This window comes from Lupinus angustifolius, chromosome LG08 (genome assembly GCF_001865875.1).
Source record: "Lupinus angustifolius cultivar Tanjil chromosome LG08, LupAngTanjil_v1.0, whole genome shotgun sequence".
NCBI lineage: Eukaryota > Viridiplantae > Streptophyta > Magnoliopsida > Fabales > Fabaceae > Lupinus > Lupinus angustifolius.
The window spans coordinates 25,044,093-25,060,211 of record NC_032016.1 but is presented as its reverse complement, the minus strand read 5'-3'; the positions used below and the strand labels follow the sequence as shown (position 1 = coordinate 25,060,211).

Genomic DNA, 16,119 nt, shown 5'->3' with positions numbered 1-16,119 from the left:
TACCTAACAAGGTGCATGTCTGTTGTAACATGTCCAACACTCCAATTCCATATGAGTTTAAAATCTCGCACTAACAGTGTAAAGTTTTTTACACTGTACATTATCCATCGTTATTTTTGTATTATTTTTATTTTAGAGTTAATGGTGATTAACAAATCAATGATGAATAATTCGTTCACAATGTACAAAATATTTACATTATTAATGTATACATATTAAATTCATTCCATAAACTTACCTACATACATGGACAATTAAGATTAATAGCTACCTAATAGTCATATAATAAGAATAAATGGTAAATGTTTATTTTTCTAATCTTCAAAATTCACATAAAATATAATCATTGAGTGAGAAAAAGTTGAGATTCACTATTCTAATTTTTTGCTTTCACAATATCTTTCATGTTTGACTTAAGAAGAAAATAGAATGAGAGAATATAAAAATGAAGAATTTGAGTAGAGAAAATGAATAAAAAAATAAGTTGATTTTAAGAGTTATTTGATATGTGATAAACATGAAAGAATTAAACGATAAAAAAATAGAGGAGGAAAAAATATGTTTTATTAAATAATCAATTTTATCCTTATGAATAATAATGAGTTCCGGATAATGATATGAGTATTGTATAAAATGCAAAAAAGAAATAATTTTTTTGCTAGTCTTACTTCCAAACCTGAAATTCAAAATTCGAATCCGAATTCAATGGTGTTAAAAATAAAGATATCATCTCCGAACTCGTCGGGTTTCTCGTAACCCGAACCCGAAAATTATATATGTACCAAGGAAAGTATGATATCATTTTCGTTTCATTTTTCTCTATTATTTCTATTTTCTCTTGTATTATTTCATTTCTTTTATGTTTGAAAATCTAATAGTATGTAAAGTAAAATTAGAAATTAAAAACAATAGACATATGATAAAAGTTTTAATTTTAAATTGAATTACATTACTTCGGGTCTTTTTCCTTGACCCTCTCAATTTTATATCTCATAGTTTACCATTTGAAAAACCAAAACTTTGTCACTATTACTAATCTTTCAACTCTAGAGTAAATGTCAACTCACGAAAGTATTTGGTTGACCTGAAATGTCATTCTTGGACAACATTTTAACATCTCAAATTAAGGGCTTGGATCAATTAACAATACTTATAATGTGTTAAAATTTTATCTTAAAAACAATTGATAATAAGAAGAATAGTCGTTCAATATGTTTTTAAATTATGCCTAGGTGATATACCATGTCAAACTTATTTTGTAAAATGTACCCTATAAAGAGTCTACCAGTCCAAGGTTATCTTTATCCACAACTAAGGATAATAAATCGTGAATGATAAATAGTGCAATGATAATATATAAAACTTATACAATATGTTAATCATTTTTTAATATTACTAAGGATATTCTCTCACATTTTTGGTACCACCAATGGTACCCTTCACTTTTCGGGACTGTCTATCCCAACAAATATTACTCACATGAATCAAATTTTCGACCTTAAAAATCTAATAAGGTCTTGCACTACTAAATCAACGTCTTCTTAGTTTTGTTAATCATTTGCCAACAAAGCCCTTTTGATTGAAAATAAAAAACTTTGCTTCTAGTTGTTCTTGACAAAGCCCATTTTCCCCCTTGCATCATATATCATGTAACCCCACCTAAAATGGTGAAAAAAACTAAGTTCACCGTCAAAGAAGAATCGCTCTTGTGTTTATTTTGCAACAATAAATAAAATAAAAATAGTTCTTATAGTTGAGACAACATTAAAAAATGAAAAAAATATTAGAAGAGAGAGAAGAAATTAATATTACATAAAATAAAGTAAAAATAAAAAAGAAGATAAATACGAGGTAGGTTTGTGGGGTCCATTTAAGAACGGAAACAGAGTTAAACTATTGGAGATGATTTTGGCTTAAATTGTTGGAACATGTAAACAAATATAAAATAATCAATGAGACCTATTTAAGAATGAAAAATGCGTTGCACCATTGTGATTAGGGATGGCAAAAAACCCGACCCGTGGGTACCAATGGAAATACCCGCAATAATAACTTATGGGCGGGAGCGAGTTTTGTGATACCCGTTGGGTATCCACAAATATATATATTTAGTTTTTAGTTAAACTTTTTTATATATTTATTATTTTACATACGGATTATTATAAATTATATAAATATATAATTAAAATTAAAAACCCGTTGGGTATCCACAAATATCCGCTACCGGCATAGGTACCCACAAATATTGTGAGTTTAGACACGGGAAAGCACTACCTATACCCGCCCGTGCCCATTGCCAACGGTACTGTGAATGCTCTAAGTCAACTTCATTTAGTGAGATTAACTTTTGGTTGCATCATAAATCGTTTTAAAGTAAAAAAGATTAGCTCATTGTCACTATAGGACATAGTGTTATATTTAGTGATGTTCCAAACCTTGATATTTGGCAATCCTCACTATGACCAAAATAGCAAAACCCAAAACATATTATATTGTATCTATTAGGAATCACTAACCTAATGTCTTCAACACATTACAAAGCCTATCAGACAATATTTGTTCAGGACTAATCCAACTCCACTAAAATCCAACTTGCTATATTTGCTGGATTTGGATTTGGTGCATTCATAAAATGTTGTAGTTTGGTGTAGTCAGTAAATTCGACCAATTGAAGGAACGTCGGACAGATCAATTTCCAATATCAGCAAATCATATTCAAAACATAACTTGTAATATAAGTCGTCCGATCTTTATCGATCTTCTCGAATTTGTTGATTGCATCCACTGCAGCATCTTTTGAATGCACCAAATCCAAAACCATTTGCTGAGATAGTCAGCATATGTCATGGAATTTACAAAACCAACTTATACCAAAAAAAGTAAAGAAATAAAAACAACTTAGAACATATGGATACTATATACAGGTTTAAGGTATAGGAATTCATCAGAAACAAAATGAACAGCATTATACAATGGAACTATAACCTATTACTATGAATATTCATTACCATATGAACAAAACATTTTAGTACAAAGACAGAAAAATAGACAAAAAAATAAAATAAAAAACATGAATACTGTACTGTACACATTTATACTTCAACTCATGTTTTTTTCTTCTTTTCTGGTTTGGATTATGTCTTACTTCATAGATCTCCAAGCAGATATCGAAAACAAGGACCTATCCTGCCAACAAATTAGTACACAACCATTTTCCTCCCTCATCCTATATCCCTCACAACCATTGCTTTGAAGGAACCTACTTGCTTGCAACATGCCAAGATAGCTTAATGGCACATTACTAAACCCGGCTAAATCGAATCTCTGGAACCACTTATCCAGCTTTTCATGTCTTTCCTTTCTTTCGGATCCCTCACATGCGACGATGTTCTTGATTTCCTCCCCGAAAAGCATCTTCTCTACCCTTAATCTCTCCAATGATGTTCTCGAGACAGTGGATTCCAAGCAATCGAATAATGCTGCATAAGTATATAGTGCTTCCAGCAGCCGCTCCATCAGGGACAACCCATTATGATTAGAGTCTTGCTCTGTTACAATCATGATCTTTGGTATTAACCTTCTTAAGGCATTAAGAAACTTCTCCATATTCATTGAATTTGAAGCAATTAAAGGTAATGGTGATGATGAAGTTGAGTCAGGACTAGCAGTATAACTATTAGCTATATCTTTCTCGAACAAATCACGAAATGTACTTTGGCTCATAGGCAGAACTCTGTGCAGGTGAACTCTATTGGTGCTGTTTAACAAAAGAGGAGATTTTCTCTGCATGGCCTCATTGTCCAAGGCCAGAAAGGAATGTAATTGGAGAATAGAACTTATTGCTAGTGCTTCACCAGTTTTTACGCGAAGTTTATTGAAATCAAGATTTTCTAATTTGCTGACTATAGGATTGAATTGGAATGGGATATCCAACTTTTCGGCTTCTTCAATCAGCTTATGAGCTACCTGATCCAGAATCTCTTTCTTCCAATGGACACCGGTAATTCTCAAATGAGGAGGGCCTTCGGGGCGAGCACTCAAAGCTTGGAAGAGAGCGATCCACTGAGCAGGTTCAGCAGCATTGAGATCAATTATATGAATCATTTTTTCCCCTTTCATTGCTTCAAGTATAGCTTGATTTGTCAAAACAAATGCTACCTTCAAGAAAGGGAAAAGCTCATAGAACAGCTTGTGAACAAGAATTTCCTCGGAAATCATTGTCATTCTAGTTGAATTGACGGCTTTATGGATCCCAGGCCACGATTTAAGAATCCGATCGGCAAGTGCTTCGCTGAAATATGCTGCAATCCGTTGCATAGTATCTCCAGCAGGAGAGGCAAGCAGGGAAATTTGCTCAAATATGATATTTGCATTTTCAATATTACCATTAGCAACATGATTTGCAAGATTGAGCAACAAATGGATCAAGCATAAACCCCTTTCCTCGAATTTCACTTCTCTAAGCAACAAGGGTTGTGGAGATCCTAAGCTAGGTGAAAATGACATAATGGAGAAAAACTGAAATGGTGAACAAGAAAAAATAGATGACCCTTATTCTTGAAACAAAAAACAACAAACTAAGGAATGTGGAACAATGAAATGGTGATGATTGTCAAAAGTAGCAAAGATACAGAATAAAAAAACATGAAAAAAAATGATTAAATTAACAACTTTATGTTCATTATAATACCTCACCTTTTACAACACAGAGACAAGCTTCAAGAACCCAATGTACAAGGAATGGTGAGAAAACACAAATTTAAATCACAGCACTCAGCAAAATCAACAAGAGTTTTCTATTACCATGGGCCAACAGAAAGGTACAAGATTTTACTATAAGAATTGCATAACTGAAATTAAGAATTTTGCCCAAAAGCTCCAGCTTTTCAACAAAAAACTGAAGAGAATTTAAGGAGAAAAACAAACATAGTAGAAGTTACAAGAAGAATAAGAAGAGGGAACCCTAATAAAACCAAATCATAGTAGCAGTTTCAGCACTAGAACTAACTAATATAACAAGAAAAACGCTTAACCCTTGGTGGGTCTTGAAATTGAAGGATAATCCACATGAAGCCCTCACAAAATTCCAAATCTTGCCTCTTAGAAAAAAGAAAAAAGAAAACTTTAACGGTTTGCTATCATGCTTTTTTATAAGAGTGAATTGCAAATGTTCATATTCAAGTTCTAGTTTCAAGGTAGAGTTCATGAAGAATGCGTGAAGGGTCCCTTTTGTCTTTATTTATTGTTTTGTTATCGTTCACACTAGTCACTAGTGGAGTAGGGGAATTTGTGGGACAACATCTGATCTTACATTTTGTGAATCACTCCATATAGCGTTAATTTTGATTGGTTGAAAATTTTTATTGAAGTTAAAATTATAATTGTTAAATACTTTTTTGACCAATCACATATCTTGGCACATGAAGAGAAACAAAGTTGTGGGACATCAGATATATGCGGAATTTGTGAGCCTTGCAAGTTGCAAATCTCTGTCCGTAGAACATGTCTTTTTAGTTTTTTCCCCTCACTATAATAAGCATAAAAACATCCACTTTTGTCTTTATTTGTTTTGTCTGTAATGGTTTATTTTGTCTTTAATCTTAGGTTGGTAGGGAACCAAGGCTAGCCTAAAGACTTTAAATATTCCAAAACATTACATAAAGACAAACAGTGCCCTCACTTTTGCTTCAGGTTCTGTCTGAGATTGCCAAGGCTCCCAATATGTTCCCAAATAGTGCTTTTTAATGGCTACAAAAAATTGTTGGATTGTTTGTTTTTACCACATCATTAGCATAATTAGGGACAAAAACAAGCAAAACCAAGTCTACTAAAGACTCAACTAAATATGGATTTACTCAACTCAGGATCGAAACAAATTATACTTCCAATTCAATGAAGTTTGTGAATTGTTCGATTATACTCATCAGCTCGAATTGATTTAGTTTATCAAGAATTAGCAAATTGTTTAGTTCAACTTTTTTTTTTTGAACGGCTAGTTCAACTTATTAACTCGATTTATTCAATGTAATATATTGAATGATGATTATTTATTTTATATATAATCAAGTCAACTCTTATTAATCTAACGAGTTGAAGTGTATTTAACTCAAGTTGGACTCTTAACGAATTTAATTTTTAGATCAACTTCAACTAGCTTACTTCAATAAAACATGCAACTTGTCAACCTCAAGCAAGGACAACATTAAATTAGGCTAAATTGTGCATTTTTCGGCTTAGTGTTTAGCTCATTTTCATTTTTTATATGCAAATTTTAACTTGCATCACATAACTTTCTTGAATTATGAAGAAGAAATTGTAGCAAAGGATACATATCCAGATTCAATAGCACTGAAGAAAAAACAGCATGTAGATCATTCTACAAATCCAACAGTTTTCTATTAGCAACGTGTGGACAATTTTAGTATCTAGTGGCACAAAAGTCTAATGAAGTGCTAACCGGTAACTGCATCTATGTTTAAGGTCTCATCGAGGGACAATTCACATTTACCGAGGCACGATCAGCAAAGGGAACAAAGAAGTTCCTTCTTTTAAACGCGCAGTGGCGATGAGATGAGTACCAAGCAAACAGGCTGTTTATACTTTACACACAGACATTAAACCTAGAAGCTTAGATGGAAGAGGAATGTTAGCAACACATTTTTTTACTCACTTCTTCAACGCCATTTATTATTGTTGTAATTCATGTGAGACTCACTGAATAAATAGGGGACTTGTGCAATTTAGTGAGTTTCACATGAAAAACACTCAATAATAGAAAACATATTGAAGAGAGTAAAAAAAGAGTATGATGCTGGCATTTCTCTAAGCTTAATAAACAAAACCAATTAGATGTTGGAGTCAAATGTTGTCCACCACAGTTTTAACTGGTATAGTCAGTAAAAAAGGCTAAGCTCGTGCTTACCAGAACCTTTTAATTTCAAAACCTTGCTCTTCGCCACTCTCTTTGGTTGTACCAGAACCTTTTAATTTAAAAACCTTGCTCTTCACCACCCTGTTCAGCTAATTTTTGTTGGACCCTGGTTGAAGAGTATTATCACAACCACCAGGGACAAACACTGGAAGCTGATTTGATAAGGCATTCCTTTTATATCTTGACTCTTGGGGTATGTTTACTGCTATGCTATCTTGTGCACCTGCTGATGCCAAATGCCTGTTATTTTCCAAACCATCGTTAACAGGGGCACTCAGAAGTGGACCACCAAAAAAGATAGAATTTCCTGTATACATCAGATTCTGTGCATGCTGTGCAGTAGTCTTGGGTGCAGATGATGATGATAACTCATGCGGAGGAATCGCTGATTTTCTTGCAGCGCTGCTTGTTTCAGCATTTAAATTTGGTAACTCTACTCGTGTAGATAACCTATTTCGAGCTTCTGAGGGCAACAAAGGAACTGATACATATCTGCCAGCTTCTTGATCCCAAACAACAGATGTTCGCCTCACGTCTCTTAGAATATTAGTGCTAGAAGCTGAAAGCAACAGCGGATCATTACTGATTCCCTTCGGCATCATTCTTCCATCAAGTCCAAGAGAATGATTTGATATTGGGTTCCTGAAGTTTGACAAAGTTGCTTTAGAACTTAAAGGACGTTCCGGTACCAAACTAGGAATTGGGGTAGCTTCCCTGAAGCCACCCAAACCTTGACCCTGTGGGAGAGGGCTAAGTGTAACTGCCTCATGAACATGGCTTGGACTGCTGAAACTGCTCATACTTTGACTTCCAGTTTCATACTCATCACGACTTCCTTGAGCAGGAGCAATAGAATCTCTCACTGCAGTCGATCTAAATTCATGTTTTGTTTCTTTATTACTTCCAGTCTCTGCGCTCAAACTACTTCTGATGCTCATGTTGCCACTAGAGCTTAATTCTGGATCTTGTAGACGGTGATTATCTACAGGTCGCAAAACTGAAGAAGATGCCCTAGCTTTTGCGGCTGCTCTCACTGCCTCCTTTGAATCCAACTTGGCAAGCTTCCAAGCACTAATACGAACAGGTCTCTTTGGCATCTGTTGTCCTCCAGCTGCATCTGGATCAACAGTTGATGGTAGCATTCCAGGCTCCAAGTGAGGCACAACTTCATCCTAAAACAAATGTTTAAGGGAAGTCTCATAAATCAAGTAAAAAAATTCTCCTTTTATAACAAAAGCACATTTTTTCTTGTCAAGAAAAACAGTCAGGAAAATGTTAACAGCATATATTTCCATTGAAAAATGTTCAGTAAGTCACCAGTTAAAAAGGCAAAAATCCAATAAACAAAGACATGGAAAATAGCTAATAATTTATAAGGTGAACCATTGAGAATGTTTTTGAAATTTTTAAAAGATTACTTGCTCTATCATGATTGGTTTTATATGGGGATTGTATGCAAGAGCCCTGTAAAAGTTTATTCAACATGGTTAAATTTGTTCCTTCTATTCACTCCTCCTTCCATTTGCCAAACCTAATCTACTTAAGACATTCAACATAACGATCCACTTCAACTCAACTGTAATCAACATCCTAGATTTTGCTTAAAATGAACTTCTTTAAGGAATTGAGCAAGTCATTACATGGCAACCAATAGTAGTTAACATATGATTTCCATGTTGAATCATGTAAATCAATGAAAATGAAACTGATGCAAAGAAAAGGGTTAACAAGCAATATACTCGACAGAGTGAAGGAAATACCGAAGTGAGTTTTAATTCAAAACAAAGGCATGGTTGCAATACTTAACAGGTTATAGTAGTTTATCTTGTCACTTAACTTCTTTCTGTTCATTAGAAAACTACTGATTCAGGTTAATTCTCGTTCTTCATTTTTTTAAGATAAGTAGCATTTGGATGATAAGAAAAGATAAAATTTCACAGGTGATTTATAGCCAAAAAGTCAGGACAGAAGAGCACAATGACACATTATCAAACAGGTCCTTTGAAAAGATTTAACCTTTGTACCAATTTGAATCAAAGGAACATATAAAGATGGAAGTTCACAATTATATTACCAAACATCACCTTTTGAAAATATTTAACTTCTGCACCAATTAGAAATGATGGAAAATAAAAGTAAATAAGAAAAAGTCCCAATCCTGGTGCCTTGATATTGCCCTAGAGGTCCTTCACTTATGTTTCAACACTAGAAATTTTGGTGGTTAATATAATAGAAGAACTTATTTTTATTTCAATCAATTATATAAAGATGAAAATAAATTTCAACCAATACCTGATAATCCACAAATACCCTAGGAGGGGTACACCATGACCCTTTATACTGCAAACCAAAAGAACTTCCTCCACTCAATCCAGTTGCAGCAGAGCCTGTTGGAGAGTAAAGTACATTTGGTAAATCCTCATCCACAGATGCCCCTGCAGGTGCTTCACTCATGGCTCTCATTGCTACAACATACTCATAGGTGGTGATGCCCTGATCCAATAGGAAGAAAGGAGGGCATGTTAGAGTACTGCTCTATGTTTGAAATTATGGCTAAAAATTAAAACCTGGCTTTATAGTGATCTATAAATCTCTGGGTGGTTGTCGTTGTATTCTAATTTCTCTAAATCAGTTATACTTTTTCTTCTTTCATCCTAGGGAAAATACCAAATGAGTTTTCTGTTCCTAGAAGCAGATCATTAATAAGACAACCAAAAGCACTTGTCTGAAACTTTTTCCACGATAAGTTTTATGCAGAGAGCAAATATTATTCTTTTTCAAATAATTAGGGGCAACAAATTACTGAATGCAAACCTATATGAAAATTGCTCTTATAATGCTTGAAAGTTTTTCTAAAACTCCACCAAGTGTTCCCTAAGATCCATCGCAGTACAGTGCCCTCAATCAATTTAAGACTAGCCAAGCAGTACAGAACCATGTATATAACGGGGGCAGTGAGGAAAAAGAACAGAAAACAACCTCAGATTCCCAGCATCTGAATTACTGACCTTCCTGATTAGGATCATGTGGAAGAAGAAAAGCTCACACAAAGGCACGCAAGCGAGGACAGAAACTGTAGTGCATACAACCTACAGATGTCGAACCAAGAATCATTATGAATTTTCACATGTACTTAGTATTGACAATCGCTATATGCCAAATTTACTACAAAACGTAAAATAAAAGAGATACCACAACTGTTGCAAATGGGGGGCGCGAGAATCCATTTCCAAGTCTATCAATAATCTCATATTCCATTCCTCTCTTGTTAATAAAGAAACGCACTAAAACAGCAATACCCACTCCAGCTTCAATAATAAGCTGAAACACATAAGAACAATGTACAAATTAGCAACAATAAAAAAATTCCTTTAAAAAGAATACATCATATGTATGGACCAATATACATACCCACATAAGACTAAAGCCCATGAGAGCAATGAAAGAGTAGTAATTTTTTAGACCCACACAATTATTAAGCCACTGCAGCAAAGTAATGTATCATGTGAAGCTCAAAGTTGAAAAGAAATCATGAAAACATTATAACAAAATTAAACAATACTCCAAGATGTATATTGTGACTCAGCAGTCACACACTGATGCATACCCGACAATGGTGATCAAAGCCATCAACACATTTATCACAACTTCTGCAATGTTTACTGAACTTGCGCACCTGAAACATCGGAAGCAAAGGAAACGGATAAAAATAGAATAATTCTACATCCTCCTAATTCATGTTCAGAAAAATTCCTCCTACCTCATCCTCCCAAAAATCTTCCTAATTACCATAGGTTGTTTTAAAAGCTGTTTACATTTCCAAGACAATGGTACATTTACTTTTTTATTTAGTAGTTGCTATATTTAATGTTAAGAGGATCTTTAGGAGGATATAGCAAAGCTGATAAAAGTATACAAACAGAGTGAGTAGTCATTCCCAAATGCACACAACCACAGGAATTTCCAAAAATAGAATTCAATGCCATCTCTATCACTCAAGTTTCCAAGAAAGTGGAAATCCCAAGTTAATTAAGACCGCAACTATATAAAAAAATATCCAAATCATTACTACTATTATTATACTCCACCAAGTTTCCAATGAAGGATGTGACTATAATTACTTTTCCTGAAAAAATGATTTAATAAAATCTGAATGTTTCCATGAAAATAAATATATCATCTGAATGTTCCCAGTTTATATAAAGAAACCATGGTGTTTCTAAAAGAAAATAATAATCTACTTTTGCAATTACTCATACTGTACCCTTAATTTATTATACTACCTGTGACATTAGAATATGCGCTTAATAGCAATGCAGGGGTAAAATAAAATGTAGCGGATACTACTAACAACAAAACCAATTAGGAAAAAAAGAACATAAATTGAAATGTTTTTATACCATGTGCCACAAGTCACAATTTAATACCTCAGAATTGCACAAAGTGCAGAACAGAGCATCTTCACCACCACTCTGATCACCAGCTATTACTTCCTGTTTCCGACAATCTTCTAGTGAAAATAATATACAGAAAATTCCTCCAATTAAATCACATGAGTTTCTCTTATTCATTTTCGTTGAATTATCTACTCCATCAAGATCTCCCACAGTGCTTTTCTTACTTGCATTTGCTATAGACCTTTCGGAAGCAATAGATGACCGAGAAGAATGCTCTCCTGCAGCAATGCCATCACTTTTAGAAGCTTGATGCTTCCTCGATAAACCATGGGCTGAATTGAATGTATTTCCAACTTTAGGGTCAAACTTATACATAATGCCCGGATCCGCGGGGTTAATTGCAGTACATCTGATGTAAAGAATGAAAACAGCAAGTCCCTGCAATCCCACAAGAACAAAAGTACAACATTATCCCTGCCTCTTATAGGTTCATAAATAATAAATAATAAAGCTAGTGGATTAAAGAAAAGGCAGTTCACATACCACAGGAGAGTAAACACCAATTAAGGTGTATTCCCATATATGACCTCCAAGGAAGGGAGCAAGGAAAGCATAAAAAGCAATCACCAACAAGCAGAATACAGTGATTGCAACAACCTAATCAAGTAAAAAAGAACCAATTTTTAGAAGGGGGGAAAAGTTAACATGCCTGCAACTGAAAAATAAAAGTCAATGCAAAGAAAATACTAAACATTATATGAACCAACAAGAATATGGAAAATAGCATATGGATATATTTTACCAATGTAAGGATCAATTTTATTTTTTCTCATTTTAAGTAGACATGGGTACAGCCATGTAAGGTACCTACCAAGCAAAAGGGGAAATTTGATTGCACTGACATACGACTTGAGGTGCTTTATGTTTATGGCACAGAATGTTGGCTACGAAACTGCCAACAATAGCATAAGTGTGGCATAGATGAAAAGGTTGTGTTGGATGAGTGATACAAGAAAATATAAGATGAGGAATGAATGTATTACAGGAAAAGTAGGAGTGATGCCTACTAAATAAAATATAGTAAGAATTATCCCTAAGATGGTTTCGACATGTGAGAGGAAGACCAAGAAAGCCCCAATTATAAGAGTTGATCAACTGGAGGACACCCCAATAATTAGAGAGAGGAAGACTAAGAAAAACTATAGGCGAAACCGCTAGAAAAATATTTAGATCTAAATATTCTATTAGAATATTTGGTTTTTGATAGAACAAAGTGGTGTTGATTGAAAAAGTCTTTGGATGTCGTCGCAATAAGTAGTACATTGATCATGTAGTCGAGAGACATTAAACCAGTCATTTTACACATTCGTATCAAAGACATCAATCTCATGCTCGAATCGACTGCCAATTTTCTCCAAGCATGACCCTCTTTCCATGTATCTCATCTAAAATTAAAACTAAGTTTTATTTCAATGGCAAAATTGCTATTTTGGTCCCCAACTTAATTTATTTTCTCAATTTGGCACCTCCATTTTTTTCTTCTCAAATTGGTCCCTCGACTTTGTTTACCCTGTCATGTTAGTCCTTCCGCCAGTCAATTTTGTAACATCGTCCATTTGAGGCCCAAAACAACATCATTTTGGGTCTTGTTCTCCATGGATCTAGGTTTTCTTCTTCTTTGCGACACCATCACCACAAGTCCTCCACCATATATGCCATCGCCGCCCCAAGGCCCTCAATCAATCCACTCTTCTACTCCTTCTCCAATAGCAACCTCCACCAGCCTGGAGGAACAGCGGCAGCGGCAGCATCGTGTAGTACAAAACGATGATGTTTTATGGAAGCAGAAAGCCATGGATATGCAGACTCAAAAGTGCATTGTTTTGATGGCAAGGAAGAGTAAAATGACATTGTTTTGAAGCCATGTCATCAAAGTAACAAACATTGTTGAAGGCGTCAAAAAACTCATTGACAAGATGACTAACATGAGAAACAAAGTTGAGGTTTGAAGTAAACAAAATTAAGGAACCAAATCGGGAAAATAAGTTAAACTGAAGAACCTAAAATAGCAGTTTTGCCTATTTTTACAATCAACTATGATGAAATTATAGATAACATTTTACACTGTCAACACGTCATCACCATTGATTTGTATTACTTTTGTTTCAGAGTGCATTATTTGTTGATAAGTCAATGATAGTTAATAAGTCAATAGTGCATTATTTGTTGACACCGTAAAAAAACACTGTCACTGCCACTGTTAGTGTATACATATTAAATCATTTGCCAATAAGTTTGGTTGATTCGGTAAGGAATTGGCTCTTAGCCGAGAAGGTCATGAGTTCAAATTCAGGAAGTCGTTAGTGAGTAATATGTCTGGTGAGCCCAAGAGCAACTGAATTATAATATTTTTTGTAATACAATTTTGATGCAAACACAGTAAGTAATAAAACATTATGAAGTGATATGTGGTGAGTTATTAGAAGAATAAAGCAAGAAAAATGGAATTGATAGAGATATTGATGAATTATGGGTTCCATAAAACCCTAAAATAAAAAAAGTGAAAAAGAGAAGAAGAAGAAGAAGAAGAAGAACCTGAAAAGTGTGAGCAGGTAACTGCCAGCCATGTTTTCTAACCATGTTTTGTAAGGAGACACAGCACTTAGCCCTAAGTCCCTAACCTTACACTCACTTACCTACTTGCTTGCTATTTCCAGAGCTACCTAATGAACCCAAAGGAAAAAAGGGAACAAACATTCTATAAATAACGTCACAAAATACAACCACACTACTCAAAAGACTCAATTTATTATATAAAAATATTATTACATTGTATTTAGAGCATGATGGTAACCCTTTTTCGTTCTTAAATGTATCATATTGATTATTTTATATTTGTTTACACTTTTCAACAACTTAAACAACTCAAACCAAAATCATTGTAACTTTATTTCGTTCTTATCTGGACCCGTAAACATGCTCACATTTATATTTTTCTCTCTTGTAACAAATGTTTTCGTTTAATGTTGACTCACAACTTTAAAAATATTGTTTATTTAGCTTACTGTTGTGAAATAAGAACAAAAATGACTCATCTTCGATAGTGAACTTGAACGAATAACGTGTTTATTTCGCTAAGAACGGTTTTTATATTACCATCGTGGATGCTCTTGGAGGGTAAAACTGTTACATTATTAAACAAAATTTCCTTTAATTTTTGTGCACTTCTTTTTTCTTTGGATTTTAAGAGTAAATTTGTATCAATATAAATATCATTTTATTTTGTCTTTTCTTTATTTTTCATAACACTATCTTATACTTCAATGTCACCAATTTACAATGTAAATTAAGTAAAGTTCTCATAAATTTTATGCTCGTACAGGTACCTAGTAATTATTTTTCATTTTAATTATCTATTAAACTTTATAAGTCGGTAAAATTTGTTCTAAATAAATATAATGTTAAATTATTAATATGTCAATAAGAAAATCGTTGCAACTGATTGAGAAGAAGATAAGTAGATTTAAGAGTTAAAAGTTGATTAATGTCGTAATAATATGACATATTTAAAAATAAAATAATAATAATCTATCAATCAAGGTTAAGAAAAAATACATGAACTATAATTTTTCATTGCTATTATTTTGACATTATCTTTGTGTAGTGATTAATTTCACTAATATTTGCAGAAGAATAATTAATTCATGGTAATTATTTGTAACATACATAAAGTTTATAGTGATTTTATAGATTTCCCCATTTTATATATATCACCTATTTATTCATTCAACATTCATATTTAATTATTATTATCATTTATTTTGATATATGTATATATATGATGGAAGAATGAATAATGAGGTGGTGATATATTATTTTTGTAAAAACATCACACTTTAAATAATATGTATTATTATTTCACATTCTACCTAATCTCATTTCTTCCTGTCACTTTTTTTTATTAGGTACGGATGATTATTTGTAAAAAGCGTAAAGTTATGCATATTTTTATAAATTTTCCCATTTTATATAATGTGATATATTTATTTATTCAACATTCATATTTAACTATTATTTATATATGAATAAAGAATAACTAATGAGTAGGTGATGTATTAATTATATATAAATATCACACTTTAAATGGTATGTATTATTATTTCATATTCTATGAATATGAAATAGAATAGAATATGGAATAATATTCTACCTAATCTATCAATAGACGTTGGTTCAAGTGGTACATGTTTGAGTCCTTTTAAGCAAGAATTCGGGTTTGAAATGGAAAAAATGTCCGTTGGGAGAGTTAGCCCCACGACTCGGATAAGATTGCCTACAATGTGATGAAACATGTGGGAAACCAAAAAAAAATATTCTACCTAATATCAGTCACTTTTTGTTTTTATGTACAACTGGAAGAAGAAAAAATGGGTTGTCTTGTATTATCTTTTATGTTTTTTAATATATCATTATCTCTTTGTAATCAGTATTCTTTATTACTTATATAAATCAATATAATAATGAATAATGATAAATTTGGAAATTAATCATTACCATTTTCCTAAAATTTAATGTTTAAACAGTACAAATAGATAAGAATGGAGAATATTTCTTTAAATTATTTTGAATATAAAAATTAGTCAAAAGTGGGTATGAGCAAGAGGCACATTCTATAAAATATATTATTTACCTAATCCTTTTTTCCTACTCTCACTTCCTTTTGTTTTTATTTGACAACTACAGTTAATACTTAATAGATGAATAATAAATGTATTTTTTGTGTCGGAAATT

The 16,119-nt window shown here is 33.0% G+C and overlaps 2 protein-coding genes across 3 annotated transcripts in view; both read right to left on the bottom strand.

Moving 5' to 3' along the window:
* LOC109353742 (scarecrow-like protein 3) lies at positions 3,000–5,228 on the bottom strand. The gene is made up of 2 exons (XM_019596107.1): positions 4,696–5,228; positions 3,000–4,518 (listed from the first exon to the last, which is right to left on the bottom strand). Exon 2 carries the CDS (start codon positions 4,504–4,506, stop codon positions 3,142–3,144), a length of 1,365 nt encoding a protein of 454 aa, XP_019451652.1. The 5' UTR covers positions 4,507–4,518; positions 4,696–5,228; the 3' UTR covers positions 3,000–3,141.
* The window catches only part of LOC109355540 (probable protein S-acyltransferase 19), a 31,826-nt gene continuing 22,084 nt past the window's right edge, over positions 6,378–16,119 (bottom strand). Inside the window, exons 4-12 of one of the 2 annotated variants that reach the window (XM_019598747.1) lie at positions 13,924–13,973; positions 11,872–11,985; positions 11,359–11,766; positions 10,539–10,607; positions 10,343–10,414; positions 10,124–10,252; positions 9,940–10,020; positions 9,224–9,424; positions 6,378–8,103 (exon numbers count right to left, since the gene is read on the bottom strand). In XM_019598747.1, coding sequence (XP_019454292.1) covers positions 7,021–8,103; positions 9,224–9,424; positions 9,940–10,020; positions 10,124–10,252; positions 10,343–10,414; positions 10,539–10,607; positions 11,359–11,766; positions 11,872–11,985; positions 13,924–13,968 — 2,202 coding nt within the window. In that variant the 5' untranslated portion in view covers positions 13,969–13,973 and the 3' untranslated portion in view covers positions 6,378–7,020. The remainder of the gene's footprint in view (positions 8,104–9,223; positions 9,425–9,939; positions 10,021–10,123; positions 10,253–10,342; positions 10,415–10,538; positions 10,608–11,358; positions 11,767–11,871; positions 11,986–13,923; positions 13,974–16,119) is intronic. The other variant, XM_019598748.1, reaches the window with a different exon arrangement.

What these genes read in the sequence shown, in the direction of transcription:
- LOC109353742 (XM_019596107.1), bottom strand. Translation starts at nt 4,506, where the DNA reads ATGTCATTTTCACCTAGCTTAGGATCTCCACAACCCTTGTTGCTTAGA.